Below are 27,500 nucleotides of genomic sequence, written 5' to 3' on the forward strand. Positions count from 1 at the left end.
GAGATGAACTCAAACTCCCAGAATGCAATGCAGCTACATGATGCTAGCTGAGTTCATAGTCTGCTATAATTTGTTTAGCCGTAAAAATACAAGAAACTGAAATGATATTTTAATTTTTTAAGAGCGGAAAAACGTTTGTTATAGCGATCTAACTAGCATCATTTTTGATTAACATAAACAGCTAGCTTTAACGCTAACAACAAGGAGATTGGACTTCAATTAAAGTTGCTAATTAGACATAGCTAGCTAGCTAACATCACCAAAAAAGTATGTTATTCGGTGAAGAATGCCTAACTATATCAGTGTATCCTGTGCATTACTGTACAGTTTTAAGTTAAGCTATAACTTACATCATAGAAGTTATAAATATTCCTTCTTTTGTTTCTTGAAATTAGTGACAAAATATTTATCAGCGTTACTGAGAAACCCTGAAGTGTAAAAAGAGTTGTGGGAAAAGTTACAGCTTTATCTCTGACACTGAAGACTTCTTCCCTAAATGATACATACATGTCTTTTTCACTCTATATATATATATATATATATATATATATATATATATATATATATATATATATATATATATATATATATACTTCTGCGTGCTAACTCCGGTGGTTTTGTTTTTCCGTCTACACATGACTCAGTGAACACTGGCACTGAAATCCCCCAAACCTGTCACGACACACTCCTAATGGTTCAAAAACACAAGTGAAACATATTTGCGGAGCGATCCGTGCAGCTGGAATCACATCCCTGTTGCTTTTGGTCGGACTGTTTTCCTGCAGTAGTGCTGACGTTTTCCAGCCGAGCGCAAAGCGAGCGGAAAGCTAAACAGTGTGGGTTTAGAAGAGGCTTTGATGGTACGCTAATGCTGAGCAGAGTCTTAGATTTTGGATATTGTTTGAACGCTCGTCCTAAACTGTTCCACATGACTCGAGAAGCCACGGTTCCTTTGGAGTAAACACAAAAAAACAGCAGATGTAAGAAAACCATGACAGAGAAGATTAGTAAAATGATTTGAGGCAATTTTAGAAACCAAACTCATAGAGGGAGAGAGAGAGAGAGAGAGAGAGAGAGAGAGAGAGAGAGAGAGAGAGAGAGAGAGAGACTTGGGATGCTGTTAGCATGACATTGTTTAGAAAATGATTGTGCTAATAACAAAACTTGGGATTGAATATTTAGTTTAATTTACAATCACAAGCTAATTTAGCTGCTTACTTAGCAAAGCTAACTTAGCAGCTAGTTTAAACAGTGTTAGCAAATTTGCTGGCTAACTTGGTTAGCTCTAAGTTTGCTAGTTATTTTAAGGCTAGCTATGTTATACAGCAATCTAGCTAAGTTTGCTAAGTAAAAAAATAAACAAACAAGTGATTAATAGATTATAAACACAGTCTGTATTTGTCTGTATCTCACTAAACCCCACTAAAAACCATTAAGACTCTACTGGTTTCTGGTGGATTTCTGGCAGAATAGTAGTTTAAAATTGTTGTTCCAAATGCTTCCTCATGGCTAGTTGTTTTTTATTCTGATGCTAATCATCTACCTATGAAAAAGGACCTGCTGGGTTCTGGTATTGGAAACCATCAAATCAAGTCCCATTTTAGGCTGGAAACCATTAGAGAATATTATTGGATTGTAATGTTGTTGTGTTTCAGTAGAACTCAGAGAGAAGGGAGGCTCTGAGGCACTGAGGCTATGAGGCACTGAGGTACTGAGGCAATGAGGCTCCAAAGCCAAGAGTCATTATTCCTCATGCATTTTGTGAACAGTCTCTGCTGCGTCTCTGAGATGATCTCATATGTTTGATGAGCAGACAGATCAAGCGAGACAGATGGACTCAGACTGAGACGCAGAGCAAACACAGACTCTGTGTATTCAGAAATAACCAATGAATCCTAATGAAAAACAGACAGTGAGGCACTGCAGGTAAAGGCGTCGTCCTCGGGTGGGGCTTTTAACCTTGGTAGATCAAAAAAATGTAATTTTTAAATGAAAAAAACACTAACGTAGATTTATTTTAAATTCTAATTTCTAATTTTATAAAATGTTAAATAATCTCAACACAAGTAACAGTATTTTAAACCTCTGTTTAATTCTCATTTCTGATTGGTTAGAAGGTGTCGATTCATCTTCTTACACAGATGGATGCTCCATGTAAATAGAAATGTAGAAAGACGTTAGTACGTTAAGATGGAAACGGTAATCGTTAGTGAATTGTTGGGCTTATTTAAAGGAAAAGAATTCACTTATTGATGGTGACTATAACAAGGCAACATACTAACTTAGTAACTAATGTAACTAACATCTAATCTAAACTATACATCTAATCTAACGTAACTGATGTAACATATATAATGTAACTTATATAATGTATTTATTGTAACGTATCTAATATAACTTATCTAATGTAACGTAACTAATATAACGTAACTAATGTAACGAAACTGATGTTATGTAAAGATTTGTAACCTATATAAAGTATCTTATGTAACATATCTAATAAAATGTAACTGGTAATGCAACTAATGTTACATAATATATCTATAATTCTATACATTATAACTCATATATCTGTTGTAATGTATCTAATATAACATAACTGATGTAACGTATATAATGTGACGTATATAATATATCTAATCTATGGTAACTAAGATATTGTATCTGATGTAACTTATATAATGTATCTAATGTAACATAACTAATGTAAGATAACTGATCTAATGAATGTTAGCGTACAGTAACATCTGTTGGATTCTCTCTCGCTAGCTCATACAGTGTTGCGGTGCTATTTTCAATGTTTGTAACACTGTGACGTTTGATTTTATGCTAATGCGGTAAACTGAAAGAAAAAAAACATGTGTCCCTGGTTGTATTTCTAATCTATTTAAATATTTGAATCGTGAATGTTTATGGCCCAGTGAACATTTATGACCGTAGCAGTGGCACAGGATTAGCATTTTTAGCATTTTCTTGGGAGATGAAGGACGAAGAACAAAAACCTGGCACTATGCGCTCTCTCTCTCTCTCTCTCTCTCTCTCTCTCTCTCTCTCTGTGCTGGTCGTGATCCAGCCCTGATTTCTAGGTAGATGTAAAGTCTCCTATGGAAAATGTTTGACACACAACTCTATTGTTTTCATGTAGAGAATCAAAGGAACGTCTTTTTTTCTACTTGTTCACAGCAGATTAAAGACAGACGCACAGAGTAAGTCCCAAATCTTTGGGAAAGACCGGTTGAATATTCGATACCACGGCACTGCTGAGTTCTGGATTCTGATTGGTGTTTCAGAAGGTGTTGATTCATTCTTTTTAACATTGGCTCGAACAGAAGCACAGCTGAACGTAATTTATTAATTATAACAGCTATACGAAAAGGAAACATTCCACATCAAGGTGGTAACATTGCTTCATCTGTAAGTCGTGGCTTCATCTCACAATACCGGGTGTTGATTATTTTCCTAAAGCAGCACCACTTGCACATTTCTATGTGAGGTGTTTAAAACATGACACAAATAAATTCAAAAAGCTCTCAGGTTTGTGTTTAAACCTGAATCATCTTTATTCCTTCGTGTTCTGACTTTTCTCTCTTTTTCTTTTCTTTCCCACTGTATTGTGTTTCTTTTTCATTTCTCTGTTTGAGCCTCAGCCTGTTCAAACACGCCGAGTTCATCTGCGTCTCTGCCCACATCACCACCATCAGCCTGATTTCCCATCATTCTTAGTGTGTGTGTGTGTGTGTGTGTTTGAGAGAGAGAGAGAGAGAGACTGAAGCACTTTGAAGGTCAGACTGAATCCCAGGCTGAATCTCAGAGGTGGGCGTCAGGCAGCTGGAGGAACCGGCGTCCCATAATGTATCTGTTGTTTTCTTGTTCTGAATGAAGGCCCTCATACCAAAGACTTTAGAAATGTTATCTATCAAATTATGAATTTAAATAAATGAAAATCTATCTATTAAATACATTTATGTAGATTGTGCACAAAATTGCAAAGAAAGAAAGAAAGAAAGAAAGACGTATACAAACAAAGGAAAGAAGAAAGACAGACAAAAAAAGAAAAAAGAATGATCGTATAATAATTTGCATAATAATTTACATAAGGAATGTGACTGGTTCAAAGACATGGAGCTTATTACAGCAGTAGCCCCGCCCTCCGGTGTCCAGTGAAAAACGTAGTATTAATGAATGAGTTTGCGTGAGGCAGAAAGTGCCATTATTTATGCACAGAGACTTCAGCTAAGTGAAAGTGTGTAAGAGTCTATACGAGTGAGACGTGACTATAAGAGTCACAGAGAATATAATCACCTCTTTAAGCCTGGAGTATTGCATTTCATCTCACTAGATTAAGTTTCTAAAAAATTCCCGGCCACACTCGGTCTGTGTGTGTGTGTGTGGGTGTGTGTGTGTGTGTGTGTGTGTTTAGGACCAGAGCTGTGATGACTTGCTTCTGTTTGTTGCTGGGATTGGATTCCTTGAAGATCTCTCCTGCCATGTGTGTGTGTGTGTGTGTGTGTGTGTGTGTGTGTGTGTGTGTGTGTAATGAGCGTTTTCTTTCTGTGGTTTGTTGCATGTGTATTTACACCTCCATTATTCTGAAACATGATCTAGGAGATTTTTCTCATCATCTCTCCAGGCCAAGTTTATAATTTAGGAAAAAAAGGGAAGGACAAGTGAAAGCAAAACAGATAGAAGCAGGTTAAGGAAGGAAGGAAGGAAGGAAGGAAGGAAGGAAGGAAGGAAGGAAGAAAGGAAGGAAGGAAGGCAGAGAGGAAACAAGGAAATAATAACAAATTATTAAACAGAAAGAAAGGAAGAAAGAAAGAAAGAAAGAAAGAAAGAAAGAAGCGATAAAGAAAGAACATAAGAACAAAAAACTGAATTATTGAAAGAAAGAATGGAGTAATGAAAGAAAAATGATGAAAATATGAGGAAAGAAAGAAACTAATATGATAATAATAATGTATAACTAATATTGAGAACTGGAGAGAAAACAAGTTAAAAAAAATGAAAAAAGTAAAGAAAGAACCATCATTTAATCCAGTAATCATTTACATGCTGAATGTGATTGGCTCTAATCCTTGGTATTTAGTGACATCACATTCTAAGCTCGTGTAGCTCCGCCCCTGAACTCCTTTTTTTAACAATAGTAATGATTAAAAGAAAATAAGACAGAAAGAAAAGGTGATAGATGGTGATCTCTGATTGTGGTACTGAGATCTCACGGACGTATGAATACGTCACCGTGACGTCACTGAAAGACGAGACGTGAAAGATGTGTTCAGTTTGTGTTCAGTGTCTGTGACATCTGGAATGCAGTGAATGGCATCTTCTGGGGTCAAAGGTCGGATAAAGACGCCGCAAAGGATGCACGTGGGCAGGGGACTGAATCGCGTCACACACACACACACACACACACACACACACACACTGAAACAGTAGAGTGTGTTGTGATATGAGCGAGACATCTCTTGTATTCTCACCTCATGGCATCCAGCTGGATGCAACGGATGAAATTTTACTTAATTTTTCAAATTTAAAAATAAAAATAAAGAAAATATTTATTTATATAAAAACCTGAAATTTTACTTTATTTTTCAAATTTAAAAATAAAAATAAAGAAAAGATTTATTTATATAAAGAATGTAATTAATGCAGTTGGATCATGTAACAGTCTGATATCATTGTGATGTAACAGACAGGAGAGAAAGAAAAACCTCCAGGCTGAGAAACATGAAAATTGGTTCAAATTTCTCCAATTTTCAAACCTCTGAACAAATAAAAGAAAGAAAAGAAAGAAAATAACAACAAAACTAGCCGTTGGTATCTTTGTAAAACAAACAAAACAAAAATAAAGATATTGGAAGCCTATATCAGTGTGACTGGATGTCGCAAAGCTTGTTTAATGACATCACAAACTGAGTCTGTTAGTAGCTCCTCCCACTTTTCAGCTGAATAAACAGAAAAAAAAATAAGAAATGTAAATTTTATGTAAATTATTAAAATGAAAAGAAAGAAAGAAAGAAAGAAAGATAGAAAAATTATTTAGAATGAAATGAACAATATAACGGGGGGCACGTTGGCTTAGTGGTTAGCACGTTCGCCTCACACCTCCAGGGTTGGGGGTTCGATTCCCACCTCCGCCTTGTGTGTGTGGAGTTTGCATGTTCTCCCCGTGCCTCGGGGGTTTCCTCCGGGTACTCCGGTTTCCGGGTCCCCCGGTCCAAAGACATGCATGGTAGGTTGATTGGCATCTCTGGAAAATTGTCCGTAGTGTGTGATTGTGTGAGTGAATGAGAGTGTGTGTGTGTGTGCCCTGCGATGGGTTGGCACTCTGTCCAGGGTGTATCCTGCCTTGATGCCCAATGACGCCTGAGATAGACACAGGCTCCCCGTGACCCGAAGTAGTACGGATAAGCGGTAGAAGATGAATGAATGAATGAATGAATGAACAATATAACAATTTAATCCTACTCATAACTTGTAGCTCTTTAGCTGTGTATGAAAATATCAAGCAGGTTTTGTTTTCTTGGATGTATTTACATTTACACATCATAATATGGGCAGTTTTTACAGTGAAGGAAAAGACCTGGCAACTTTCTTGTGACAATAAATAGCATAAAAGCGCTGCGATGTGTAAGGAAGTTCCCGTGTCCTCGTCTTCCTGTTAGCGAGAGGTTACGAGTTTCAGGGCTTCAGCAGAGTGATAATTAAGCAGCTATTTTTTTCCTCCCAGCCTTCACACCCACCTCAACTCACACCTTCACTCCAAAAAGCCAGCGAGAGCCTGAACGAGGGGGTGAGAGGATCCTGGTGGTGATGAGAGAGATGAATCATGAGGTGTTTAATATTCCAGGCGAATTCTAGGTCATTTATCCAGATGATCAACAGTCTGTAACGTTACTGCACATTTCTGTCTCCGTCTTCACCTTCACCGTAATAAAGCACAGACACGGCCGACAATTACAGCACGACTCCAGAACTGGACACAAGAAGGAATTGTGAAAGAAATGAAAAAATAAATATATTAAAAATAAAGAAAGGAAGACTAAAATAAAGCATGTTGTTAGTGTGGTGTAAATGTGTTGAGGTGTGTAAATGTGTTTGGTGTGTTGAGGTGTGTAAATGTGTTGAGGTGTGTAAATGTGTTTGGTGTGTTGAGGTGTGTAAATGTGTTGAGGTGTAATGTGGTGTGTAAATGTGTTTGATGTGTTCAGGTGTGTAAATGTGTTGAGGTGTGTTGTGGTGTGTAAATGTGTTGAGGTGTGTAAATGTGTTTGGTGTGTTCAGGTGTGTAAATGTGTTGAGGTGTGTTGTGGTGTGTAAATGTGCTGAGGTGTGTTGAGGTGTGTAAATGTGTTGAGGTGTGTAAATGTGTTTGGTGTGTTTAGGTGTGTAAATGTGTTGAGTTGTGTTGTGGTGTGTAAATGTGCTGAGGTGTAATTTGGTGTGTAAATGTGTTTAGGTGTGTTGTGGTGTGTAAATGTGTTGAGTTGTGTTGTGGTGTGTAAATGTGTTGAGTTGTGTTGTGGTGTGTAAATGTGTTGAGTTGTGTTGTGGTGTGTACAGTAGATGTGTTTGGTGTGTTGTGGTGTGTAAATGTGTTGAGTTGTGTTGTGGTGTGTAAATGTGTTGAGGTGTAAATATGTTGAGGTGTGTTGTGGTGTGTAAATGTGTTTAGTGTGTTGTGGTGTGTAAATGTGTTGAGGTGTAATGTGGTGTGTAAATGTGTTGAGTTGTGCTGTGGTGTGTAAATGTGTTGAGTTGTGTTGTGGTGTGTAAATGTGTTGAGGTGTGTTGTGGTGTGTAAATGTGTTGAGTTGTGTTGTGGTGTGTAAATGTGTTGAGTTGTGTTGTGGTGTGTAAATGTGTTGAGTTGTGTTGTGGTGTGTAAATGTGTTGAGGTGTGTTGTGGTGTGTAAATGTGTTGAGTTGTGTTGTGGGGTGTAAATGTGTTGAGGTGTGTTGTGGTGTGTAAATGTGCTGAGGTGTAATGTGGTGTGTAAATGTGTTGAGTTGTGCTGTGGTGTGTAAATGTGTTGAGGTGTGTTGTGGTGTGTAAATGTGCCGAGGTGTAAATGTGTTGAGTTGTAATGTGGTGTGTAAATGTGTTGAGGTGTGTTGTGGTGTGTAAATGTGCTGAGGTGTAAATGTGTTGAGTTGTAATGTGGTGTGTAAATGTGTTATGGTGTGTAAATGTGTTTGGTGTGTTTAGGTGTGTAAATGTGTTGAGTTGTGTTGTGGTGTGTAAATGTGCTGAGGTGTAATTTGGTGTGTAAATGTGTTTAGGTGTGTTGTGGTGTGTAAACGTGTTGAGGTGTGTTGTGGTGTGTACAGTAGATGTGTTTGGTGTGTTGTGGTGTGTAAATGTGTTGAGTTGTGTTGTGGTGTGTAAATGTGTTGAGGTGTAAATATGTTGAGGTGTGTTGTGGTGTGTAAATGTGTTTAGTGTGTTGTGGTGTGTAAATGTGTTGAGGTGTAATGTGGTGTGTAAATGTGTTGAGTTGTGCTGTGGTGTGTAAATGTGTTGAGGTGTAATGTGGTGTGTAAATGTGTTGAGTTGTGCTGTGGTGTGTAAATGTGTTGAGTTGTGTTGTGGTGTGTAAATGTGTTGAGGTGTGTTGTGGTGTGTAAATGTGTTGAGTTGTGTTGTGGTGTGTAAATGTGTTGAGTTGTGTTGTGGTGTGTAAATGTGTTGAGTTGTGTTGTGGTGTGTAAATGTGTTGAGGTGTGTTGTGGTGTGTAAATGTGTTGAGGTGTGTAAATGTGTTTGGTGTGTTCAGGTGTGTAAATGTGTTGAGGTGTGTTGTGGTGTGTAAATGTGCTGAGGTGTGTTGAGGTGTGTAAATGTGTTGAGGTGTGTAAATGTGTTTGGTGTGTTTAGGTGTGTAAATGTGTTGAGTTGTGTTGTGGTGTGTAAATGTGCTGAGGTGTAATTTGGTGTGTAAATGTGTTTAGGTGTGTTGTGGTGTGTAAATGTGTTGAGTTGTGTTGTGGTGTGTAAATGTGTTGAGTTGTGTTGTGGTGTGTAAATGTGTTGAGTTGTGTTGTGGTGTGTACAGTAGATGTGTTTGGTGTGTTGTGGTGTGTAAATGTGTTGAGTTGTGTTGTGGTGTGTAAATGTGTTGAGGTGTAAATATGTTGAGGTGTGTTGTGGTGTGTAAATGTGTTTAGTGTGTTGTGGTGTGTAAATGTGTTGAGGTGTAATGTGGTGTGTAAATGTGTTGAGTTGTGCTGTGGTGTGTAAATGTGTTGAGTTGTGTTGTGGTGTGTAAATGTGTTGAGGTGTGTTGTGGTGTGTAAATGTGTTGAGTTGTGTTGTGGTGTGTAAATGTGTTGAGTTGTGTTGTGGTGTGTAAATGTGTTGAGTTGTGTTGTGGTGTGTAAATGTGTTGAGGTGTGTTGTGGTGTGTAAATGTGTTGAGTTGTGTTGTGGGGTGTAAATGTGTTGAGGTGTGTTGTGGTGTGTAAATGTGCTGAGGTGTAATGTGGTGTGTAAATGTGTTGAGTTGTGCTGTGGTGTGTAAATGTGTTGAGGTGTGTTGTGGTGTGTAAATGTGCCGAGGTGTAAATGTGTTGAGTTGTAATGTGGTGTGTAAATGTGTTGAGGTGTGTTGTGGTGTGTAAATGTGCTGAGGTGTAAATGTGTTGAGTTGTAATGTGGTGTGTAAATGTGTTATGGTGTGTAAATGTGTTTGGTGTGTTTAGGTGTGTAAATGTGTTGAGTTGTGTTGTGGTGTGTAAATGTGCTGAGGTGTAATTTGGTGTGTAAATGTGTTTAGGTGTGTTGTGGTGTGTAAACGTGTTGAGGTGTGTTGTGGTGTGTACAGTAGATGTGTTTGGTGTGTTGTGGTGTGTAAATGTGTTGAGTTGTGTTGTGGTGTGTAAATGTGTTGAGGTGTAAATATGTTGAGGTGTGTTGTGGTGTGTAAATGTGTTTAGTGTGTTGTGGTGTGTAAATGTGTTGAGGTGTAATGTGGTGTGTAAATGTGTTGAGTTGTGCTGTGGTGTGTAAATGTGTTGAGTTGTGTTGTGGTGTGTAAATGTGTTGAGGTGTGTTGTGGTGTGTAAATGTGTTGAGTTGTGTTGTGGTGTGTAAATGTGTTGAGTTGTGTTGTGGTGTGTAAATGTGTTGAGTTGTGTTGTGGTGTGTAAATGTGTTGAGGTGTGTTGTGGTGTGTAAATGTGTTGAGTTGTGTTGTGGGGTGTAAATGTGTTGAGGTGTGTTGTGGTGTGTAAATGTGCTGAGGTGTAATGTGGTGTGTAAATGTGTTGAGTTGTGCTGTGGTGTGTAAATGTGTTGAGGTGTGTTGTGGTGTGTAAATGTGCCGAGGTGTAAATGTGTTGAGTTGTAATGTGGTGTGTAAATGTGTTGAGGTGTGTTGTGGTGTGTAAATGTGCTGAGGTGTAAATGTGTTGAGTTGTAATGTGGTGTGTAAATGTGTTATGGTGTGTAAATGTGCTGAGTTGTGTTGTGGTGTGTAAATGTGCTGAGGTGTGTTGTGGTGTGTAAATGTGTTGAGGTGTGTAAATGTGTTGAGGTGTGTTGTGGTTTGTAAATATGTTGAGTTGTAATGTGAATAAACTGATTTACTGAAGTCATAGTTCCACTGTGAGAGAAACAGAATACAGTTCCTCCTGAGCGTCTCTCAGGTAGGGGGCGTGGCCTAAAGTTTAGTAATGGAAGCTGAGTGCCCTTTTATGGTCATGGTTAACTCTGAAAGTGGAGAGTGAGTGTGTTGGTGTTTAACATCCCAACAATCCTGCAGTAGATGTTTCCTACACACTAAACACAACAATCTATAAACTGTGGACTGATCAGTGAACGATAAAACACCTGGTTATTAAGAGCGTAAAGAGGAAAACAAGCCGCGCTGCCGCCATGTAGCTCATACGTCATTGCTGACAAGTCGTCGGTATGCGGCGTTCGCCTGCCAAATCCTTCTCATGTATTCAGCACTTTCCTCCTGGAAGTCTTCACTTGCTGAATTTCACTCTGAACAGCAACAGACAAAAAAAAAATCAATAATTCACCTCACATTACATTACATTCATAGGGTGACATAAACCCTACATAAGCACTTTATAAGAGCTCACCTTAACCTTTGTTAAACACTCCATTCACTGTGTGTCTTTGGGATTCATTTATTTTTGTTTTCTACATAAATGTTTATAAGGTTTATACCAACAGACATCAGCTAATATGATGCATTATAACCACTAAGGGACACTGACATAGAGAATACAGGCAACGCCGTTCTGTCAACAAGTGATGAAAGCAGACACTATTATTATTAGAGACGACACTTGCCGGTACTGTATAAGCCTTTTTACATTAAATGTCGGTTACTGTGAGTTTCATAGCCTTATGAACGTTTATTCCGTTTTAAAGTTTGTTATTATCATTTGAGGCTTTGTTCATATCTCTGAAGTATTCATACATTTTTAAGATTTTGTTTCATTATGAATTCAATAAAACGGAACAAAAACAATGTAAAGTAAATTAAAGTAAAGTGCTAAAAGTTAGACAGATAGAATTTTGTGCGACAAACGACCCCCTGAATCAAACAACCCCCTCCAGTTGCCCCTACGCCCCCCTTCGCTAAGACCCGAACGTTATCTAATCCTACAAACTGCTGGTGTTGATCAGCGCTCCTCCTCCTGGAGTTCTGATTTACTGCAGAGTTCAGTTTAAATGCTAATGCAGCAGATCGAGGTATTGATTTAGTTAGATCTGGGGTGGCAGATTAAGTAGAACTTGTGCGTGAACAATCAATACCATAATCCTCAATTTCCCAGCCCGTGTCCCGGAGTAGCTGGTTCGGCGAGCGCTAGCATAGCCTGGCTGATTTAACACGCCTGATTTGTTCCTCATCAACCCCTCCACGACCCGAATCAGTGTTGCGCCGGGAAAGCGGCTAGCTAACGGACACAAACACTCCAGCAGAGTTTATTTCCATGAAATAATCCTGGGATTAACTGGAAGGCCCTGTGGGTGTCAGTGGAACATTCGGTGTATGAGAAACTGCTTAAAGAATTCAGACTTATTTCATGGCGGATGAAGCAGTAGATATTGCCTAGCTTAACTGTACCTTATTTTCTGCAATTAAACCACAATAAGCTCATAATATTTTAGGTCCACAGTCCAGCCTTTTCCTGTCACATGACCCTAAATTGATGCATTATTGCAGTATTTCTGCTGTCAAAAATGTTCAACTACCAGTTTGTCCACCAGATGAACCCACCTTTAATGCTATAAATTCTTTAAAACGTGACGTGACGGGACATACGGCTAAGTATGGCTAATTTGTTCTCTGCGTTTAACGCATCCAAAGTGCACACACTCTGCAGTGAACACACACACACACACACACACACACACACACACACACACACCGTGAACACACACCTGGAGCATTGGACAGCCATTTTATGCTGCAGCCCCCGGGGATCAGTTGTGGGGGGGTCGGTGCCTTGCTCAAGGGCACCTCAGTAGTTGTATTGCCGGCCCGAGACTCGAACCCACAACCTTAGGGTTAGGAGTCAAACTCTCTAACCATTAGGCCACGACTTCCCCCAAAAAACCCAAATCAAAACCCAATCAGACGACAGTTCCACCCCACACCACTAGAGGTGATCATCAGACCTACACCACAGCAGTAAGAACTACACATCAGACACAACTACACACATTTTTATACCACCTTGTAGTCTTTTTTTAAAGGGTTAATTAAAACATACGACCAATCAGAATCCAGAATTCATCAGTGGAATAATTGTGCTTTGAACCGGGGACCAGAACAAAAACCTGGCACTGCACTCTCTCTCTCTCTCTCTCTCTCTGTCTGTCTCTCTCTCTGTCTGTCTGTCTGTCTGTCTGTCTGTCTGTCTCTCTCTCTCTCTCTCTCTCTCTCTCTCTCTCTCTCTCTCTCCTCTGCATGGCTCTCATCCGGTCGGTGTAGGTAATGGAAAGTTTAAGGTTAATCACAATTCTGGACCTTTCCAGTTTCTGCCCTCGATGCAGCTCGTGTTTGGAGGTATGACGGATATTTTCCTCAAGTCGAAACCATAAGTACCTGCCAAAAGTCCACCGTTCCAGACAGTTCCATGATTGCTGAAGGTAATTTTCAGAAAGGAGAATACGCTCAGCAGGAATCGGTTGGAGCGACGTGTTTTTTTCTTCTGTGATTGGCCTACACACTCGTAATGACGCGGAATTGGTGGGCAGATGATTACTTATTTTAAAATGAGTTTCACATGCCACAAACTGGTAGAGATCTCTAGAACATCCATGTTCTGCATGATCCAAAAGGGAAAGATCTAGAAGTACATCAAAGTCTCATAAGTTATTGCATTCAGTTTTGAGATATCAGAGACAACATTTAAAAACTAAACACTGTGTTCTAGACTAAAATAGACTGCTCTAGATTTGAGCTTTCTGTCCTTACAAACGAATCAACTAATGTTTACAGAGATAAATTACAATCTTTATTCTAACATAACAAGATCCTTAGATAGTTTTATATATTACATGTCAGATGTGACTGAAAGCTATACATGCCTTCATCAGCTCAAGGATAGACTACTGTAATGCTCTCTACACTGGACTTAATCAATCACTTCTCAATCGGCTTCAAATGGTACAAAACGCGGCAGCACGTCTTCTCTCCAACACCTCCAAACGCTCACACATCACCCCTGTCCTCCACTCGCTTCACTGGCTTCCGGTGCAGTTTAGGGTGGAGTATAAGGTCCTTCTCTTTGTGTTTAAGGCCATCAATGGTCTGGCCCCGGCCTACCTCACAGAATTAATAAAGGTCTACCAACCAGCCAGATCTCTCCGCTCCTCTGGACATACCTCTCTGGTCACTCCCAAATACAAATATGAGAAGTTTGCCATCAAGGGACCAAAGCTGTGGAACACACTTCCAGCACACTTACGATCCATCACTGTGCTGAGTGTTTTTAAATCGCAGTTGAAAACTCATTTATTCATACAAGCTTTTAACATGTAGACCCTGTTTCAACTGCTATTTTATGTTCATTGTGTTCTTATTGATTTTTTTTTATTTTTTTATTTTTTTTTATTTTATTTTAATTTTTTTTTTTTTTTTTGATTGATTTTGAACATAATGATTGTATGTTTTTAGGAGAGATAAAAAACCAACAATTTCTTCCAGAATTCTATACAATACATCTACACTATGTTTAGTTCATTATACGTTACTTAAAAAGTGATCTTTGTCTCGTTAATTATTTTCTGTATATATTTTTTCTTTATCAGTGTTTTTGCACTGCACAGTTGTTCAAACACACCTGTGTTTAACTCCTGATGAGATTTAACAGTTAGCTGGAAAAGTTTACTCAGGTGTTAAGAGTAAACTGAACAGTGTAGCGGTTCAGTGAGACGTTAGAGAAGGGGAACTTTGTGAAGCCTTAAAACATTAAACAGTTTTTTTAAACAGCCGTGGATGTGATGTTCACGAGAGCTTCTGCTGCTGAGGTGGATTATCGAGTCTAGGATTGTGAAGAAAGACACTTTTTCACCACATCAGTAGTTATGGCGTTAATGAACCGCTAATATCTCAAATGTGGGTGCTTATTAAAGCAGTGTGGCTAGAAAGTCAAGGTTAAACACACTTTTTATGAGGCCACAGATGTTCCTAATGGATTCCTCAGAAACTGTTGGATTCTGAAGTTGCCCGATTACCAGGCGGCCTCGAGTTTTTCTGTCGCCTGTCTCACTCCGGTCTGTCTCATCTATCCCAGGCAGTCCATAAACAAACAGACAAGAGGCTCTCTGATCTTGTTGCACTTAGCTGTTCTCCTCGATGGGGGCATTCTCATAACTCAGCTCACACCATGGAAGCCTCGCCTCCCACCAGAGACTGAAATGTAATTAGAGGGAAACATCAGCTGCATAACAAATCCGCTGTCAGTGTCTCACTGTAGCTCCATTTGTCTTGCATGCTAAAGGAGCAAATTCCTGATGCTGTGTTAGGCTAACCTCCAACCCTGGATACTAGAGTGTATAACTGTGCAGGGTAGCGTCACTGTAAGTAAACATCCGGTTCTCACAGTTCTTCACAGTCTCCAGAGTATGGCAAATACCCAAAAGGCCTGGCTGAAGGACATTAAAAAAAAAGCCTCAGTATCGCTTTGGGTTAGAGGACGATTCTGTAAAAATTCTGCAAGCCAAGTTGTATGTAAGGTGAAGAACAAGTTGAGGACAGTTATGGGAGTTAACAACCACATATCCAGTTGGGTCAAGGTGAACTTTTATCTCTAAGTGGCTTTCTAAAGATTTTATCTGAGCAACATTACCATCATTTTCCTAATACTACCTTTATATACTTAAGTAAGGATTCCAGTAGTGTTTTGAAAGACCTTGTCCATTTTAGTCCACTCTTCTGCTGATTTGGTGTCTGTTTCACCTACAAACGTTCCTGTAAGTGTTTTGTAGACCTGAGGCCTTGGGATTTTAGCTTTTCCTGCTGGTGGTCAAACCCAGACTTCTCTTACCCTGGCCACAGATTTCAGCTCCTCCCAGGAGCCTTTCCAAGCCAACTGTGAGATCTAATCACTACAACATGTCCTGAGTCTGCCCCAGGGGTCTCCATCTATAGTAGGACTTTCCTGGTACATGTCTTACAGGAGCTGAACTCCAAGACCTTAGATAAATGAACCACCTCAGCTTGCTCCAGTGGCTCTGCTCTGAGGTTCTACAGGGTTGTCAAGATCTACAATGTAGTTCAATGCTTACTTTTTTATTACTGGGGTTGAAGCACAGGACCAGATATGATACACCACTCTGGAGGGAATACAGTAACGGACGTTGCTCAAGAGCCAAAAAATGACAGTTTGGTGATGTCCAACATGACAAAATAATGTCATACTGTAATCGTGTCCAAGTCTTAATCAGAGTCAGTAGTGTTGGGGTCGATGTTGGACTCTGCTTCCTCATGAAACATCTCAAGTGTTAAGAGATTTGGGCTTGACTTTGTGCTTGTACCTTTTTTCTTTCAGCCAGCTTACACACTAAAGTTTTCTTGGGTTTGTCCTTTTTTTTGACTAAACCTCCACAGATCTTGTGTCCCAACCATCCAAAGAACCCTTGTGGAAACCTCTTTTTAGTGACATGTTTAAATATTCACTATGTTAATGTGCAGCTACAATCTTCTGCCAAAACATTGCAGGAGACCACAGAGGTTAGAAGGCAAGCTGGGAAATGAACTCCTGCCCCACGGTAGTAACCATGGAAAGAGAGACGTGGCTGTTGACGTTTGAGAAAACCGATCGTTCACGCAGCGAGCGGCCAGAGCGCTTTGGCAGGGTTGTGAGATGAAGATTGATCTACAGTGAGCTGATATTAAACGTGACACTAATATCTGAGAACGTTTTTGGATACGCTTCATTTGTCCTGGATTTACTGGGTTTGCTTTTATTATGTTGACTTTGTAGAAGAAAACATTCTGTTTTCCTATTTAAGCTTAGACAAAGATTTATAAAATTTAATGCGGCCTAGAGCTTTCGAGCCACATGCACCAAATTCGGATATGTTGTAGACGCTGGTCTGAAATTTGTTGCTATTACTTTTCTAAGCGATCCGAGTACCGGTACTTCCGGTACTGGGTCTCAAAATGTCCTTTTTTCCCATAGACTCCCATTATAAACTTTGGAGGTTTATAATACGGCAAGATTTCGAACTTTCTACACCAAACTCGACCAGCTCCTTCAGGGTGATACTCTAAACAAACTTTTAAATTGGTGTACCGACTGGCCTTCCGGTTGTCCCGCAGCCCCGCCCCTAAAATATGCAAAATCAAAAAACTTTTTACAACATGGACATGTGACATATCAAAACACTCAGAACAATGAGAGGAACTTCCTCACGTGTATTCTGATGACGTCACGTGAAAATAAAAAAATTTGCACAACATGGGCATGTGATATATCAAAACACTCAGCACAATGAGGGAAACTTCCTCAGGAGTATTTGGATGATGTCACATGCTTGTCTCCACTTATCTCCAAATGTTTTGGCAACCTAGCTTTCTGTCCACTTGCCTCCAAAAGCAACACTAACCCTTACAGTATATCCACTTGCCTCCAAAAAGCACCATCCGTTGCGAATACTTGCATCGTCAAAGCCAACATCAAAGTTTGTATTATTATTATTATTATTATTATTATTATTATTATTATTATTTTGAATTATGATCCCAATTCATCACAGAGTCATATTTACTCGTGACATCGTGAGGTTTCCTCACGATTTTGTGACCCTGTGAAACATATTCAGGGTTATTTTTCTGACTAACATCACCAAAGTGAGTCACAGTGAAGTTGTTTTTAGAGATGGCGCTGGTTTCTGTGATATATTTATCTATGTTCAGACGTATCATGCTTGATTTCCTTTAGAACGCATCTTCCGTCTGTCGCTGGATGGCTATTTTCGCTTAGCAAAAAAAATCCAGAATTCAAAGTCCTTCACGTATCCTGCTGGGAAATCGGAGAAGGAAACGCTTCCGGCAGTCTTGCATACATTAAATTAGTTCAAAGTGAGGGCTGCTTTTAGTTTTCCAGCTTTGGTGATAACGATGACTTAAAACGATAGTTGCTTGCTTAGTTCACTTAGAGATCAGCTACACGGCTTCCAGTCTGGAAACTCGGTGCTCCGATCCACATCAAACGAGTCCGTGCCCCTCCATCACCTTTACGAGCTCCATTAATGAGCTTCATACGTGGCGGCAGGTAACGTTTCCGTCTTTGAGTTCAGGCTTCATGAAAAAGTGACCTGTCGACAGGAAGCTCTCAGATCTTTTATCTCTGGTTAATGTTTATGGCCCCAGAACGCCGACGCAGGTCACGCTGCCACATGCGGAATGTGTTTAAATAGAAGAGGAAAGAGGTGGCAGGGTCACAGAGGTCATGAGCTGCTTTTGTTTAATGGGAATAAAAATGGCTTCACCTTTCACTGGGGGATTCTTCAGGGCTGTCGGGGTGAAGACGTCATCTCACAAGGCCTCGCTAAGCACCTGATTCCAATTACAATTCTCAGACAAACATCCTTATAGTTATTAATGGAGGTCTAAATAAGTAAATTTAAAATATACATTCTTACACACATGGGTTCTTTTGTTAATAAAGGGTTTCTTAGATTTGAGGTTTTTCTAGATAATTAAGTTTTAAAGATTTGGGAAGGGGAGCACGGTGGCTTAGTGGTTAGCACGTTAGCCTCACACCTCCAGGGTTGGGGGTTCGATTCCCGCCTCCGCCTTGTGTGTGTGGAGTTTGCATGTTCTCCCCGTGCCTCGGGGGTTTCCTCCGGGTACTCCGGTTTCCTAACCCGGTCCAAAGACAGGCATGGTAGGTTGATTGGCATCTCTGGAAAATTGTCCATAGTGAGTGAATGAGAGTGTGTGTGTGCCCTGCGATGGGTTGGCACTCCATCCAGGGTGTATCCTGCCTTGATGCCCGATGACGCCTGAGATAGGCACAGGCTCCCCGTGACCCGAGGTAGTTCGGATAAGCGGTAGAAGATGAGTGAGAGATGAGTGAGATTTGGGATGGTGTACAGTAGTAAAGATCAACGATGGAGTGGTGTAGTAAAGCGTAGCTACGCTAACAACCCTGAGACGCTTGTTTCCGTTAACGTTCTCAGAACGCTTAATTCCTCTAATTTTACAGCAAAAATAGAAAGAAATTGTTTCATTTTTTAAACCACAACATGTTCGTTTTTATTAACTTCTGGTTACATTTAACGATGAGGAGCATGACCAGGTCACAAGTTGCCTCTTATTTTATAGCCTCTCCGAACAGTCGTCCTTCACCACCTTCTCTTTTTTAAATAAAACAGACAAAAAAATCTGTCTGTACATGTTACATAACAATAACCTACGAGAAAACTTACCATATGCTGGATATGCCAGGATATATGGATATACCAGAAGCTGGATTATATGGAGCGCTCACTGTACAGGGCTGTCACTCTGTTGCTATAGAAACAAAAGTGCATCAGTTATACTATATATAAACCTCCGATTTGCAGCTGCATTACTGTTAGAACTTCTGCTATAGAAAACACCTTCTGACCAATCAGAATCCAGAACTTGATGAGATGAGATGAGAAACGAGAGAAAGAAGCGGGTAAAAGGAAACGAGGAGAGGGAAGTAGGAAAAACTTTATTACTAGCAGTTTTGATTGTGAACATCGCAGTGATGATGTAAAGTGCAGGGTTTTGGCGAGTCGGAAGGCGACGAGGAATTGAAGAGTGGCTTAGAGAGCCGTGGAGCAGAAGACGAATGTATAACACACACTTTATCACCTATAATACACACTGCAGGTACTCAGTGAGGCAGGAACTCTGATGTGTGTAAGACTGATGCTGATTTTCCTCTGGGCTCAATGATGGATGGCTTCTGTTCAGCATTCTGCTTTCTGCATGTACGGATACATACAACGCTGCTACATACAGCAGGACTTCCTTATAGAGACTATATATACAGTATAGACAATGTCTGTCTTTGAAAATACAGGGTTGGTCCAAGGATAGAAACAAAAACACAGCCTGTAAACACAAGCGTAGAGCTTGTTGTCTGTTCCGGACGATTTGGGTAACATCTAATTACTGCGTTGTTCCTCCTGAGTTAAGTGTGATAAATTAAAACCGCTGGATGGAAACCTGCTGGATCTCATCTTGTTTGAGTAAATGCATGGAGGTTGTAGGTTGTACAGGATAAATATGTTTGTTTTAAAGCACACACTGAGAACACACTTCAAAACAAGTACTGACACACTGTAATTCCTGCCAGAACATTTCTGAAATATTCTGAAATATCGCACTGTGACGCTGTCTGCTGTACTGGACATTTGTGTCGAGTTTGTGTTTCCTGGAGCTCACCGTGATTTGTGGTGTTCCGCAGGGTGCCATCTTCCTGCCGGGGAACCGTGTCACCGAACATCCCAGCAACGGAGACGAAGCCGGCAAGTTTCTGTTCGAGGTCGTTCCAGGTAAGACGAACAGCGAGACTTCCAGAGCGCACAGACGAGTGGAATTTTAAATAGAGAGCTTTCACAGAAGGAATGTTTAACTATAAGATGGAATGATGCTGAAATTACAGAGTGGAAATGAACCGAAAGTCGATTCAGGTGTTTATATTCTTGAGTGTTAAATTGTAAGCTTCACTTTTTATTGTACTGGCATGCCCTGGACTAGCGTACGAGCTAAATCAGGTTTGTTACGACAGGAAAACACTAAAATGTTTAGTTCTAGAGGACTAAATAAGCAGTGGTTTAGGACTGTGAAGGTTTGAATGCAATGAGAAAAGCAGAAACAAGACCTTTTCTTCTAGAGTCAGAAAAACTGGTGGTAATCTGGTGGCTTATACCAAAGTGTGAAAAAAAGCCCGGTATTCTTGTTGGTTTTGTGACACTATAGTATACAACATATCGTCGCTGTCAGGCGGAATCCTCGTATCTCCAAAACCATTACTTTTCAGGAAATTAAAAAAACGCTGTACCTTATCTGCAGTGCACAGGGTTTAGTCCGCGTTGCAGTGGATTGTCTTGCGCTAAATTCCTGTCCTCAGACGAGCACCAGAACTAGCGGGGGTCAAGATTTTTTTTCCTTTGAGCCCAGTGTTTTGAAGACATTTACCTCAGAAGACGTGTTGATTCGTTGCGACTCTTCTTGAGGAGAAATATGCCGTGAAGCTCTCCCGCGGAGTGAGGAAGAGGTGGACAGTTGAAGTGTCCAATGCAGTTATGAGATTTGCGCTCAAGCTATTTTCAAGACTTTAGATTGGTTAATAACTTGTAAAAATAACAGACCCACGTGGGGACTGACCAATAGCATCGATATGTGAAAAAATATGAAATTGACCAAATTTGGACATACAAGGTTTCCGCCCGACAGCGACGATATTCAGTGTAGGTCGGTTATCTAGAGTATATGATCTCAATGGCTTGTTGTTGAGACCCAAGAAATAAAGTCCAGACAACAACCATGCCGAAAAACACAAACGTTTCCTGGCTTCATCTTGAGCAATGACTGCCTTGGTAACATATTTGCATTGACACCATTTAGCTTGTATGGTGAAGAGGCCACATGCATGGTTAAAGACCACCAGTGGCTCAGATGTATGTGCAGCAAGAGTACTGTAAGTTCGTTCCACCTTCTGGATGATAGAACAGAAAAGAGTCTTGATTTCGATCTTCATTGTATACCAAGGGATGGTGGGTACAAATGAGCACCGTGCAGGCAGGTACCCGAAACTAGGTGCTGGCCCAAACATTAGTGTTTCAGATCAGAGGCAGGTAGCTATAGGAAACCAGTGAAGGAAACATACTGTACTAATGAAGTGGTCTGGAAGAACTTACCAGAAGACCTTGTAAGATCTGCCAGGATTGAGTAGCACAAGCTCCCATGTAGGATCTGTAGACAGAAATGGCAGAAACCGTTTGATGTTGTTAAGAGGAAACTTGTCACGTTCATGATGTGTTGATTGTCCAGAAGGTTGCGAGTGTAAACTAGGTGTACAAACAGGTTGCACGATCGCTTAGGATCAGGATAGTGATGTCCAGACAAGTGTGAGTACCTCCTAAACAACTATATGATGGGACCAGGAACTGAATACACTGGTAACAAAGATGAACAGACAATTCATAGTCTGATCGTTTCCATTAGCTCATTCCGGACGACATTTTAATTTAGCATGATGCTGAACCCATTCCAAGACTAAAAAAGCAGTTGAGGGTTAAGGGTCTTGCCCGAGGACCAACCGTCCTGAGATTTGAGCTCCCATCCCGTCCCATCCTTTCGCACACTAACAGAACCATAACTTCTGAGCTCCCAGATGTTTTCTGCATGCCTTATAGTCTTCCTCTTCCTGTTTGCATTGGCTTATCTTCGAGCATCTGCTAAATAAACTTCCAGAAGCCTTTTTCTGGAAGCCAGAGTATCTGTAGGAGTGATGGAATGAAAGCAGGTGTTAGCTTGTATGCGCAGAAATCATCGTACACACGTTTATCGCTGATTACAGCACTCTGTTTATCTTATGTTGGTAGCAGCCTTTTGTGTTGCCTCCCATAATTTTTGTTTCTTTCAAGCGTCTCATTTCACCTTTCATCTTCCTTCATCTTTCCACCGGTCGATACAGCGATGGAGTGCTTTTTATGGTGCTGGGACAGTTTGTCCTTCACTGTGTCAGTCGATATGGCAGTCCTGTGTGTTTGTGAGTGTGTGTATGATAGCTTCAGGCTTGACGTTCAGATTACCTTATTGATGGAACGAACTAAAAGTCACAGAGCACACTGCTCTTTTTGTCTACTGGATGACCTTGTGATGTTAGTGACCTTTTTCAGTCTCTTCAGGACTTCTAAAGAAATTGGCGTATTGTTGATGGAGAGCTTTAGTATGACACACATCAACCTCTTCTCCCTTTAATATAATTCTGATGTGACAGTAAATGCCACCAGACATCCTTGTACTCCTGATGTCAAGTGAAAGAAAGTATTACTCCACTTTGTAGATAGAATTACTGCTTTCCTGAAGGCACATATACTAGAACCCTGAGTGTAAAGTGTAAGTGTTTGTGTTTCAACACACCAGCAGATGTGAGATTATAAGAATTGCCCCAGAAACACGAGGAACCGGAGATTTAAAACTGGCTTCTTGCCCTTTGGAAGCACTGTCAGCCTCCCACTGTCCTGTCAGAGCGCCATGAAAAACTACATGAGCATGTGTAGGCATTGTTCTCAAGGCAGGTTGATCCCAAAAGAGCAAAAAGAACCTCTCCATATGCTCAAAGTCTTCAAACGCTTGTGTGTGTGTGTGTGTGTGTGTGTGTGTGTGTGTGTGTGTGTGTGTGTGTGTGTGTGTGTGTGTGTGTGTGCTATTTTCCTGTTTGGTGACTAAGACACATATGGTATAGATAAAATAAGATTGAAGAGGTGCTAATGAATTACAGCGTTTGGCTTAAAAACCCTGAATCCACTCAGAACGCGTCTCTGTTATAGTAAATCTTTTTTCTGTCTGATAACTTCATTTAATTACATCTTAGATCCAATTTGTTCCACTGGAGCATTTTCTAGCATATTTTATCAGGAATGCCTTTAAAAAATATATTAGATACAAACAAAAATACCAAAGATATGTAAAGCTAAAATGATCTCAGTGCCTCACTAGTCGTTTACAAATCATGCTAGTTAGCTCGTTAAGCTACGTAGCCATACGGCTTCACCAGATCTGAGCATTTAACTTATTACAACATTATAAACATTTTAAAATACAAAAACCGACTAAAAACGAGATTTTTAATAATCATTTGTTATATCATTCTGCTCTGCTGTGTGTTGGCGCTAGCATGAAAACTAGCCCATGAGCTGGCATGAAAACTAGCCCTCAAATGAAAACTAGCCCATTTTCGCTAACTTGCGTCAGATAGCCTTTGTCTAAATGTTGTTTTAAAATCAGCTCTAAAATGACACATTTGGGAAAATGTGTGTTGGCTTGAATTTAGTCGGATGCAAAAGTTTGTACACCCTCAGGACAACGCCATGCCTTAAATAGAGATGAAAATATTCTTTATGCTAATGAGACCTTTACGTTTCATAGATTTCATTTAGACAGGTAACAAAAAATAAGGTCAGGTGTGTGAATGTATTATATTGAAATATTCTAAAAAGAAAATAGATGTTTAAGATACATTATAAAATTATATAGATGTTATATACAGTATAAAAAATGGACTTTCTTAAAATCAGGAATTAAAGTCATTCTTTCTCCTTTTTTGTTTTAAATAATACTTGAATATTTATCATATAACACTATGCATCCAAATCTTAATAACATTTTAATTACATTTATTTTCACATTTATTATAATATCTGAAACATACATAAGCATTTTTTTACTCCTGCATGATATAATTCAGCTTTTGTCAAATATCTGATGCGTAACATCGAAGTTTGAAACCTGGGACAAAAGAAAACGTGCAGTCGTGTGCAGCGAGCGTCGAAAAATAACTGCAGTGATTTGAATATTTTTTTTTTACACCAAAAACAAGTCGTTGATGCGGTCAGGACCGAGCTGAAGAGGCCCTGCAGAAGACGGCAGAATGAACGAGGAAGAGAGAAGCGTGTTTCTGTAATGAGGGAAACACCTGCTGGGTGATGAACAGAGCTGAGAAATCGACGCGCTCCTCTTGAGCGTGAACGAGTTATTAACGAGACACTAAAGAGCTTATTATTAATCAACATCAATTTATCTTTTTAGTCAGGCAACTTTTATTGAGACATCTTTAAATCTCTCTCTCTCTCTTTTTTTCTCTTTTCTCTCCTGGTTCTCATCTGCGGTCTAAATCCTTCAGTCCTAAAGATTTACTTTCACATTTAATTAAATAGAAATAGAATTCTATTTGAAAGGTTTCATGAAGTTGGGCATGGTGGCTTAGTGGTTAGCACGTTCGCCTCACACCTCCAGGGTTGGGGGTTCGATTCCCGCCTCCACCTTGTGTGTGTGGAGTTTGCATGTTCTCCCCGTGCCTCGGGGGTTTCCTCCGGGTACTCCGGTTTCCTCCCCCGGTCCAAAGACATGCATGGTAGGTTGATTGGTATCTCTGGAAAATTGTCTGTAGTGTGTGAGTGAATGAGAATGTGTGTGTGCCCTGCGATGGGTTGGCACTCCGTCCAGGGTGTATCCTGCCTTGATGCCCGATGACGCCTGAGATAGGCACAGGCTCCCCGTGACCCGAGGTAGTTCGGATAAGCGGTAGAGGATGAATGAGAGAGTGAGAGGTTTCGTGAAGTTCATCTGATTATAAACAAGTTATTACTTTAAAAGTATAAAAATGCAACTAAAAATACAGCAGCCAATAAAAAAGGGGTAAAATAACAGTTAACTTTTTATTGTTGCATGAACACTTCTCTGCAGCAGAAGACTCGTGTGTTAATACGCTTTATATTTAATAAATAAAGCTGATTATTAACACAAAACTATAAACATCTTTAGACAAATTCTTGATTCAGAGAATGAATAATAATTAGCTGAAGGTTTTCTGCGAGATGTTTTATGCTGTTTTGTTCCCTTTATCCTTTAGACTCAGGAGTCTTCAGTGTCAGGAGCAGAGGTGGGTAGAGTAGCCAAAAATTGTACTCAAGTAAAAGTACTGTTACTTCAGAATAATATGACTCAAGTAAAAGTAAAAAGTAGACATCCAAATAATTACTTGAATAAGAGTAAAAAAGTACTTGGTGAAAAAACTACTCAAGTACTGAGTAACTGTTGAGTAACGTCTGATTTATTTTTTAACACGACAACAATCAGACAGACAAAAATACAAAATAATCTTTAGGCAAATTATGGCTCATCCAATCAATAAAATAAATTAAAATTAATTAATTACAAAATATCTTAAATTAAAATAATTCAGGTAAATTCAAGTACTTAATAAATAAAATAATAATAAATAATAAAAAATAAAAAATAAATATGCACAAGTAACACAAATTTACAAACCTTTATACTTTTTTACCAGGCAGAACTAGAACGAGGCAGCCCATAAATTCTCATAAACTGTGTGTGTGTCTCCAGTGACAGAACAACAGAAGGAAACACACACATTTCATACCAGGCAGGCTGAACAGAAAACTGTACACCAGAAGGAAGCGGTCGACGTAAAACGTGTGTGTGTGTGTGTGTGTGTGTGTGTGTGTGTGTGTGTGTGAAAACATGCAGAAACAAACTATTTCACCAAAAATCACTCAGTGATGTCACTATTAAACTTCACCGTCTTCATTGCCGACGGTTGATTCTGACATGTTCGTGTTGCTAACTAATGCGTCCCGCCGCTGAGATTGAGTAATTGAGTATGGTAACATGACGAGACTGCACGACTACGTTTGATTGGTGAAACAGTCACGTGGTGGAGCCTTAGCGGAAGTTTCACTATCTGTCAAAATAAAACATTAAAATTGATGTAGAATACCAAAGAGGTAAAAAGAAAAGTAACGAGCTCGTTGTAGACTAATGTAGCGGAGTAAGAGTACAGTTTCTTCTTCACAAATCTACTCAAGTAAAAGTAAAAAGTATAGTGATTTAAAACTACTACTAGAAGTATAATTTTTTCAAAAACTTACTCAAGTAAATGTAACGGAGTAAATGGAACTCGTTACTACCCACCTCTGGTCAGGAGAAATAAAACACTTCACTTTTCTGTTATAGAAAGCTTCAGGATGTTCATTGTGTAGAATAAAATCACATTTTAGTGTCAGAGAATAAACATCCACTCAAACCTTCTCGCTCGTAAAGGTCAACGTCGGAGGATCTGAGGACTGCGTCTGGTTTCCCAGAGTCCCGCTCCGTTCGGCTTCCTGTCAGAAACAAAGCAGACATGATACGCTATCGTAAAGTCCACAGAGTGGCTATCAGCTTCAGGTTCACTATCAGCGCTACGAATTTCTCTATTAGCATGTTTACTAATGGATCGGTGAGTTAAAGCCTGACATCGTCCGGCGCTGTGGGGACGTGTGGGTCGTGTGACACAGAGTCAACTCTGCACTGGAGAAGAATTATTGTAGAATTTCTTTGCATTGTTTGTGGTTTGTTTCTTGTGGGTCTGCAGTGTAGCAAGCGCAGGGCACGACGTTTTTACTTTTAGATCAAAAAAGAAACCAACATTTATAAAGTACAAAGTTACTCACAAATAAAATGTACAATTGACGTGAGTCTTAAACTAGTTTTGTTTAAAGATTAGCAAGGATTTGCATTAACACGTACCAGAGGCACTTATGAACTCTCCATGGATAGTTAGATTGATTGATCGATAAAGGAGGAGACAGAACAGAGAGAACGAGGGATAAAAGAGAGGTAGAGAAATAGAAACAGTAGACAGAAAGAACAGATAGATCGCGGTGGTTGTTAGCGTGAGGTGAGTGGCTGAGGTTGTTAGCGTGAGGTGAGTCGCTGTGGTTGTTAGCGTGAGGTGAGTCGCTGTGGTTGTTAGCGTGAGGTGAGTGGCTGTGGTTGTTAGCGTGAGGTGAGTGGCTGTGGTTGTTAGCGTGAGGTGAGTCGGTGAGGTTGTTAGCGTGAGGTGAGTGGTTGTGGTTGTTAGTGTGAGGTGAGTGGCTGAGGTTGTTAGCGTGAGGTGAGTGGCTGTGGTTGTTAGTGCGAGGTGTTTCGCTGAGGTTGTTAGCGTGAGGTGAGTGGCTGAGGTTGTTAGCGTGAGGTGAGTCGCTGAGGTTGTTAGCGTGAGGTGAGTCGCTGAGGTTGTTAGCGTGAGGTGAGTGGCTGTGGTTGTTAGCGTGAGGTGAGTCACTGTGGTTGTTAGCGTGAGGTGAGTCGCTGAGGTTGTTAGCGTGAGGTGAGTGGCTGAGGTTGTTAGCGTGAGGTGAGTCGCTGTGGTTGTTAGCGTGAGGTGAGTGGCTGTGGTTGTTAGCGTGAGGTGAGTCGCTGTGGTTGTTAGCGTGAGGTGAGTCGCTATGGTTGTTAGCGTGAGGTGAGTGG

At 40.1% G+C, this 27,500-nt stretch overlaps 1 protein-coding gene across 3 annotated transcripts in view; it reads left to right on the plus strand.

The window, feature by feature from the left end:
* The window catches only part of arhgap24 (Rho GTPase activating protein 24), a 91,447-nt gene that overhangs the window by 12,309 nt on the left and 51,638 nt on the right, over positions 1 to 27,500 (plus strand). For 2 of the 3 annotated variants that reach the window (XM_060890658.1, XM_060890659.1), the window contains exon 3: positions 19,921 to 20,008. The exons of the other annotated variant lie outside the window; for it this stretch is intronic. In XM_060890658.1, coding sequence (XP_060746641.1) covers positions 19,921 to 20,008 — 88 coding nt within the window. The remainder of the gene's footprint in view (positions 1 to 19,920; positions 20,009 to 27,500) is intronic. 3 annotated transcript variants of the gene reach the window in all.

This window comes from Tachysurus vachellii, chromosome 17 (assembly GCF_030014155.1).
Source record: "Tachysurus vachellii isolate PV-2020 chromosome 17, HZAU_Pvac_v1, whole genome shotgun sequence".
NCBI lineage: Eukaryota > Metazoa > Chordata > Actinopteri > Siluriformes > Bagridae > Tachysurus > Tachysurus vachellii.